This window comes from Talpa occidentalis, unplaced genomic scaffold (assembly GCF_014898055.3).
Source record: "Talpa occidentalis isolate TD23 unplaced genomic scaffold, MPIMG_talOcc4v2.1 talOcc4.11, whole genome shotgun sequence".
Classification (NCBI taxonomy): domain Eukaryota; kingdom Metazoa; phylum Chordata; class Mammalia; order Eulipotyphla; family Talpidae; genus Talpa; species Talpa occidentalis.
In genome coordinates, this window is record NW_023601104.1 from 37,607,389 (window position 1) to 37,616,100 (window position 8,712).

The 8,712-nt window shown below is 36.2% G+C and overlaps 1 protein-coding gene across 1 annotated transcript; it reads left to right on the forward strand.

The window, feature by feature from the left end:
* Nucleotides 1–7,334: 7,334 nt before the first annotated feature.
* Nucleotides 7,335–8,304, forward strand: LOC119238168 (olfactory receptor 4F6). Its single transcript, XM_037501876.1, has one exon. The coding sequence runs from the start codon at nt 7,349–7,351 to the stop codon at nt 8,285–8,287; it is 939 nt and encodes a 312-aa protein (XP_037357773.1). The 5' UTR covers nt 7,335–7,348; the 3' UTR covers nt 8,288–8,304.
* Nucleotides 8,305–8,712: the final 408 nt, after the last annotated feature.

Genomic DNA, 8,712 nt, shown 5'->3' on the forward strand with positions numbered 1-8,712 from the left:
TTGGAAGATGAATAGTGTCATATTATCCATATTACCATTCATTCATCATGACAGGATTTAAAGGGACAGTTTGATTTTCTTAAAGATTTCAGCGTAATTCCTCCCCACTGTGGTTCATTATCAACCTTTCCTTTCTGTTTCTTGATCACAATGAAAATACTTTTAGGAAAAAATTTCCTTGGCTAATTTGCTTTAAGTTTGCAGTCCCTGATCACTATAGTATAGTTCGGTCACTACCATTCGGTGTAGTTAGTCAATTTTTCCAGTTACAGAAACACTTAATAAACATGGGTGGGGTGTGTTTGAGATGATAAACCATGAAAAGCTACAAGGGAAGATTGGGGTGAAGATGACAGCAAGAGGACAGTAATAAACTAGATGAACTCAGCAATAGGGAAAATTCAGGTAACAGTTTGTTTTTTTGTTTGATTAAGCTATAGCCTGGAGGCAGGAAGAGGCAGGTGGTGGTTGAGAGATGCTGTTGCTGCTGCTGCTGTGGGAGTGCATGCACTCTTTGCATGGAAGATCTGGTATGCCTTGTGACCAATTACCCAGAACCTAGAAGTCTCCCCTAGAAGTGATTCAGAGACTTGAACTCAGAGCCATTAGATGAATACTCAGGCAATCTGAAGACTTGAAGACAGGGTTTGGGTAAGTTTCTAGTTCAGCTATTTGCTATTTGTGTCATTTATTATTACTTGCTCTTTTGGGGATTGTAAAAGGGACATTTTATCTTTAACTACACTTTGGCCCCTTTCTCAGCTTTAGTTCTGAACTTGGGGTCTTTCCCTTTCCCATTGAGCATACCTGTTCTTTGCCTGTCTTCTGCAGCAACCTATCCAAGCTATGCTTTCTTGGGTAATGAATCCAGTTTAAATGGGTCACTTATTTCTTCATCATCAAACCTCTCATTTTTTGTGTTTGTAAGATCTTAGCTAAAGGATGTCTCTGGTAATTTACTTGTCTGTCACAACTTAATGGCAGACCCTTCCTATAGCAATGTAAGCAAAACTAGCCTATGTGACCCCAAAAGACAACAATTTTAAAGGTATGTGCCACTAGGAAATAATTTTGGGCACTGGGGCTTTTAGGTTTACATATTTGAAAAAGCTCCTATTCTCCATTTCTTCCCATTTATCATAATTTCCATCTAACTGACCATCTGAGTCTCCTGCTGTCTTCAATAACTGAATTTTGATTTATATTACTTTTTCTCATCTACTTTTTTTTCTGATTTAAAAAATACATTGCACTTTAAAAATATCCATCTTGCATTCTAGCTAGACTGTGTTTGTGCAAATGTAACACAGAATCTTATTTTTTTCCTGAGAATGACTGAATGCATCTTCTTATTAACAAATCCTCTGTATTTTGCTGACTTCTTTCCATATAAATTCATTAATATTCAAGTTTACTAACTTTTCTTGTTCTCATTTTTTATATTTTGCTACAGAAATTTTATTTTGGAAGAAGTATCAGTTATATTTTCACTGCATGCTATAGTCCAATTGTTATTTCTATTTCATGGAAAACTTGAAAACTTTTGGTTAGAAAATTTTTCCTCTTAGTGATCAAAAAGGAATTCTTTTTGCCTTTTTACTGTTCACACTAGGGAAATTTTGACTAGTTAAGAGCTCATGACATGGAGGTTTGGTTATAATTTCTAAAATGGTTCACACAAATATTACTTAGAATTCTTCTACTACCTCTAGTGCCACATTTTGATGTATGTTCATTTCTTTTTCATCACTTCATTCATGATTGATTTTCATTTCTTTTTTCATCTTTATATTATGTCTGAAACTTAGCAGAGTACTAGGCATTTTATAGGATGCTACCTAAAAGTATTTAAATGAATGATTGAAAAATCCAGGAAATCTTCCTCCTACCATCATTTTTTGAGATGTTTTTCAAGCAGCAAGGAGAATTAAGATATATGGAAATGCCACATGTATCTTATATTTGGGAGAGATAAATACCAATGCATATTTATTAGAGATTCACTGAAAAATTAAACAGGTTGATGGAGATGATGTAGGTAAATTTCTGATAAATGGAGAAGCCTATTGAGAAGAGATTTCCTAAAGGCAGATGTTGAATTAGAAACAAGCAGTATTTAGACGCCCCACATATCTGATGATTTCATTAATTCTTCAAGTGTTCTATCCTTTCTAGAAAACGAATATCTTAATATAAGACCAACATTGCATTTTCAGTGATGATTATGGACTCCACACAGGCAGGAATCCTTGTTAGTGCTATACCCCCAATTCCTGGAATGGTGGCTGGCATTCTGGGTACTTAAAGGTATTTATTGAACTAATGAACAAAAGTCATTCTGAGGGCCTCCCCAGTGGCGCAGTGGTTGAGCGCTGGGTTGTGAGGCTGCCCGCAGCCTCTGCAGCACCGGTTCAATCCCCGGCTGCACCCCGGCCACCGGAAGAGGGTCCCGCATGGCGCGCAGACCTCTCCTGCCGCCCGCTGCTCCCCTCAGCAGTGTACTTCGGTCCTTCTGCCTGCTCTGCTCCCTGCTCTGGCTCTGGTGAATTCTCTCACCCTCCGGCGCTTCTGACTGTGCCCAGTGCTTGTATAAATAAATAAAAATAAATCTTAAAAAAAAAAAAGTCATTCTGAGAACCACTCAGGAATCAATAATACAGTTACTTGCTGTTTAATTTACAACTGTTTTTCCTCCCTTGTTCTTTCCTGTCCTTCCATGGTATGGAGATGATAAGAATTATTTTCCCTTATTTGGAGATAATATGTTTCGTTCTTTTTTTTTTTTTTAAGATATATTTATTTATTTATACAGCACTGGGTACAGTCAGAAGCGCGGGAGGGTGAGAGAATTCACCAGAGCCAGAGCGGGGAGCAGAACAGGCAGAAGGACCGAAGTACACTGCTGAGGGGAGCAGCAGGCGGCAGGAGAGGTCTGCGCACCATGCGGGACCCTCCTCCGTGGCCGGGGAGCAGCTGGGGATCGAACCAGCGCTGCAGAGGCTATGAGCAGCTTTGCAACACAGCGCTCAACAGCTGCGCCACCGGGGAGGCCCTGATTTCATTCTTATGCAAGTTCTTATTTCACAAATAGGAAAACAAGCAGGCAATTTAAAAAATAATCTGCAATTGTCACCAAAAAATTCCTAATCTCTCTTCCACCTTCTCCTCAAGCAACCCCATTCCCCGCATTCCCCTTTGGTTGCTGTGGTCACATTGCTGTGGTAATAGGAAACAATTCCCTTGGCTGAATGTACTCAAGATGGCAGTCCCAGGTCTCCATAGTCCCAGCACTTAAGAAACTTTCCAGTGCTGCTAATTATCTCCGTTTCCTGCTCTGGAGGTATTATATAGGACTTTTTATGCCAGGTAACTGTAACATATGACAGATAAGAGCTCTGCATTTTGTGGATTCTTTAAATTTATGATAATTTCAACACTGGTTCAGAAAGGTTAGATGGGGCATATAATCAACCAGAAGAAAGAGCTCAATTCTGTTATTCATCAGGGAAATGGAAGCATTTCCCATACTCAAAACCCAAATATAGCAGACATCTGATGTGGAATGTCTGGAAGCCAGGGGCCAAACATAATAATTGTGAATTTGTTACCAATTGATTCCTTAGCTTCAGCAAAGTTACTTGTTCCCTTTATCTTGGTTTCCTTACATCTCAAAGAAAAGGATCTTATAGTCACTAGCAAAGGTCCTAGTAACAACAGCCTTATAGCAGGTTTGTCGTGTTGCCAAAGTAAAAACAACTATTTTTGGAGTATGCAGCTGTAGTGCCTGATCCTGTACATCTTCCTACTATTCTGTCATGAGCTTTTTATTTTATTTTATTTTATTTTACCAAATTCAGAAAGAACAAGCTAGTGGAGAAAGCTCTAGGATGATCAGAAATGACATGTTTCTTGTGAATTTTAAGATGTCCAGTATCTAATTTAAACTCACCTTACTATTAACTTGAGATTAAAGTTTGGAAGTACAGATCACATATCTTCATCTGAGTGATTCCAAGTATTGATTTAAAGAATACGCTAGAATTATCATCTTGTCTTGAATTGTTATTTAAAAAAAATTGTTTCCTTTTCTGCTGACCAACTTAAGATGAGAAGATTTGAGCAGAAGAGAGTCAACTGGTCACTGGATCGTCTCTGAGGTATCTCTCATTTACTTTCTATGCTTAGTGGTGGGAGTGTTGGGTATGTCAGAGCTCTATCAGTCAAAATCAAGGAGGTTAGGACATTACAAAGGCACACTAGTTTTAAGTTTGTGATCACCAGTAATAATTTTTTTTCCTTTTGCAGTAGTGAGTTAGGTGAACAATTTTACTGTCTTGAAAAGATCAGATTTAAACTATTATTGTGCTCTTGTGTAAAGGGGTACATGTTTACTGGAGGCTGGTACAAAGTATGACACCTCGAGACATGAAGACAGAGCATGAAGGACTGTGCAGGAGGCAGTGGCACCAATAATAAGTATACTATATTCTTTTTCAAATTTTTTTAACAACTTAGTAATTACGTAACTTTGAAAATCTTTGCTAATCTGATGAAAATATCATTCATTTTGAAGATAAAATAAAGTCCTGTGCAAAGGTGTAGAAAGCATTTGGCCATAAAACGCATAGAATAAAACATAAATAATACCTTTCTGGTCACTTATACCTTGAGTCATATTTGGAGACTTAACTCTAGTGGCAAAAGGGACAAAAGAAAAATAAATGGGTCTGTAGCAAATTAAAATTTCTTTTGTGTAAAAAAGGAAACCATGAGAAATACAAAAAGAAAACCTATTTGATCATCATACATCTGACAAGGACTTAAAATCTAAACTATGAAGATCTCATTTAACTCAACAACAACAAAAACCAAGAAACCCAATAAAAATGAACAGAGGATTTGAATAGCTATTTCTCTAAAAGAGATATATAGATTTTAATAAGCACATTAAAAAATGTTCCACTTTAGTTATTATTAGAGAAATGCAAATTAAAACCATTATGAGATACCACCTCAACCTGTGAGAATGGCATATGTAAAAAAGATGGGAAATAATGTGTACAGTGAGGGTGTGTGGAAATGTACTGTTACAGTTGGTGGGAATGTAAATGGATTCAGCCCCTGTGGAAAATGGTATGCAGAGTCCTTCAAAACTTTACAAATGGAAGTACCATATGAGCCAGAAATACCTCTCCTCAGTACATTTTGGAAAAGATTAAAATACTAATTTGGAAATTTATATGCATTCCTATGTTTATAGCAGCATAATTCACAGTAGCTTAGATAGGTAAATAATATAAATGTCCATTTACACATGACTGGATAAAGAAACTATGGTATATATACTCAGTGAACTACACTTCAGAGTTGCCACTGTGACAGTATGGATGGAACTTGATGTGATTATGCTAAGCAACAAGTCAGGAAGTGAAAGACAACTACCAAATGTTTTCTGTCTTGTGGAATATAAATAACCAAAACATGAATCAAAGAATCACAAAAAAATAAATCTTAGACTGAAAAATACAGTGGTCACCAAAGGGGAAAGGGAAAAGGTATTGGCAGAGAAAGGCAGAGGACATGAACTTGAGAGTGGAAACAGCACTAGACCTTTGTGGTGGTGAGGTGAGGCTTACACACAGATGCAGGTGATGATATGTCCACAAAACCTATGTAGCATTATGTAAGTGAATAAGATTTTATTAAGTTGATAAAAAGGATTTGGGACTGAGTGTGTGTTGGGAGCACTATAGAACAACATTCAGCTTTCATGGTGAGTACTTTAGAATTCAACTATGTTCTTGATAGATTGCATCGTTGGGGAAGCTGCTAATGATAATGCTTGTGAAAGGAACAAACTGATTACAAGCCTAGTTGCTTTTTATGAATGTGAATGACACTGACACTACAATGAACAAAAATTCTAAAAATTTGTTTGTGCACCCCCACTCCTTAGAGATAATTGTTGTTAATGGGTGTGTGTATTTGCATGTGTGTGTATGCATCAACCTAGGCATTTTTATTGCATTTAGCTTTGTTAATATAATTTTATATATGTATTTTTTTAAAAATACACATTTTTATAGGAATGGATGAGTGAATTCTCTATATATTCTGTGTAGCTATCGCTAGATATACCTTATCAGTGTAAATGGTAGCATAGTATTAAGTGGAAGAAATTTAATAGAAATTTTTTAACCTAGCCTCCCTCCTATTTCTATACATTTTAGTTATTTTGGGTTTTTTTCTCTCATGAAAAATAATCTAGTAAATATCTCTATATCTTTTATTTTCCAATTTTTTCAGAAGTACAAAGCATTTAACTAAATTTTTTTCTATAAGTAGAATAAGTGATGGAAAGTATGTGATCATATACTTTTGGAAAGTGCTGTCCAATTGGTAAATGTCTTATCACTATAGTCTTTCCCCACTACTTATGAGACTGTTTCCCCATTTTACCTCAAACTCTAAATTTTGTCAAATGTTCAAATTTCTACCAGTCTGAAGAGAAAATACTGCTGTTTTGCTATTTTAATATATATTTATTTGATTATTAACGAGGTTATTTACTTTTACATACAGGTAACAGAATTACAAGCAAAGCATCTGCTATTTGCACTCTTTTTTAAAATTTTATTTTTTTTACATAATTTTTCATTTTTGTACTCTTACTCTTTCTCTTGTACTTGGGATTTATGACCCATCACTATCATTCTAGTTCCACCACTTTTCCTCCTCTTTCCAATTGGAATCTCTTCTATAGAATCCATAATCTAGCACCTGTCCTCCTCCTATGGGATAATGAGTGCCATGCTCTGACATCCTCTATTCCTATGTTTCCTTCTTCCTGCAAATAACTCATCTTGTTTTCCTAATTATTTTTTACAGATATGAGAAATTCACATCTCAGGCCTTAAAAAATGCTTACATGGATTTTGAAAGAACTTGCCAATATGATCATAGATATGGTATCAATACTGAGAGATGTCCAAATTATGAAATCCACTGTCATTTAATAATTTCACATGTCTAAATAATTTGTAAATAGCCTTGTAACTTATAGCCACAAATGAGATATGACTATGCAATAATGATGCCTAACAACAGTTAGCCATCCAAATAATTAGAAGACTTATTTTCTATAATACATTTTAGCAATGGAAGTTAATAACAGGATTATATATTGCTTTATGATGGAAACAGTCTCCAAAGTAATATACCAGCCTTTGTCTAGTTTTCTGTAACTATTAAGTTGTCCATAGTTAAGATCAGTGCCATTTCTCCTAAATCAGCTCCTGCTTACTTCCCTCTTTCAGGTAGCATGAGACTTGTCCTGGCGTCAGAGGCAATGGATGAAGTGAATCACTCTGTGGTATCTGAGTTTGTGTTCGTGGGACTTTCCAACTCATGGGAGATCCAGCTCCTCCTCTTCCTTTCTTCCTCTGTGTTTTATGTGGCAAGCCTCATGGGGAACCTCCTTATTGTGCTAACAGTGATCTCTGATCCTCGTTTAAAGTCCCCCATGTATTTTCTACTGGCCAACCTTTCCATCATCGATGTGATATTTTGTTCCTCCACAACTCCCAAGATGATTTATGATCTTTTCAGAAAGCACAAAACCATCTCTTTTGGAGGTTGCATAGTTCAAATCTTCTTTATCCATGCAATTGGTGGCACTGAGATGGTGCTGCTCATCGCCATGGCCTTTGATAGGTATGTGGCCATATGTAAGCCCCTCCACTACCTGACCATCATGAGCCCAAGAATGTGCATTTTGTTTTTGGCCACTTCCTGGATTATAGGTATTATTCATTCAGTGACTCAGTTGGCTTTTGTTGTAGACTTGCCCTTCTGTGGTCCCAATGAAGTGGATAGCTTTTTTTGTGACCTGCCTCGATTTATCAAACTTGCTTGCACAGAGACTTATACATTGGGATTCATGGTCACTGCCAATAGTGGCTTTATTTCTGTATTGTCCTTTTTAATTCTGATCATCTCTTACATCTTTATTTTGGTGACTGTTCAGAAAAAATCTCCAGGGAGCATATCCAAGGCCCTCTCCACTCTGTCAGCTCATGTCACCGTGGTTGTTTTATTCTTCGGGCCTCTTATCTTTTTCTATATATTGCCATTTCCCATATCACATCTAGATAAATTCCTTGCCCTCTTTGATGCAGTTATCACTCCTTTTCTAAATCCAGTCATTTATACTTTTAGGAATAAAGATATGAAGGTAGCAATGAGGAAATTATGTGCTCAGTTTGTGAATTATAGTGAAATCTCTTAACAGTACTGAAGATGTATAGAAAGAATGTATACTAAAATTTCACATGGCTAAATCAAACAAGGTATATTAACTTTAGCCAGAATGACCTAGGAATAATGTGCTGTGTATTGTGTCCTGTTTTGTTTTTTCCTTCTAGATTGACTTGTGATGTCCGTCTCTGAACTGCTTATGGAACTGTCTTAAAGACTAGCGGTCATGGCTCTTATCTCTCCAATGGTCTTCTCTTTGTATAGTGCCAAACAGAATTAATAAAAATGTAAGACAATACTTTTCAAATTTAGTATGTTGACTATTGTTCATAGTCTATATTTCTCATGTTCAGTGGATCACTTTAAATGTAAACATTAATTTTTACTTAAATTGATTTTTGATATAATAAGATGGTTTGTTTTCTTTCTTTTTAGCTCATTATTTGTTAGCGTCTT

What these genes read in the sequence shown, in the direction of transcription:
- LOC119238168 (XM_037501876.1), top strand. Translation starts at nt 7,349, where the DNA reads ATGGATGAAGTGAATCACTCTGTGGTATCTGAGTTTGTGTTCGTGGGA.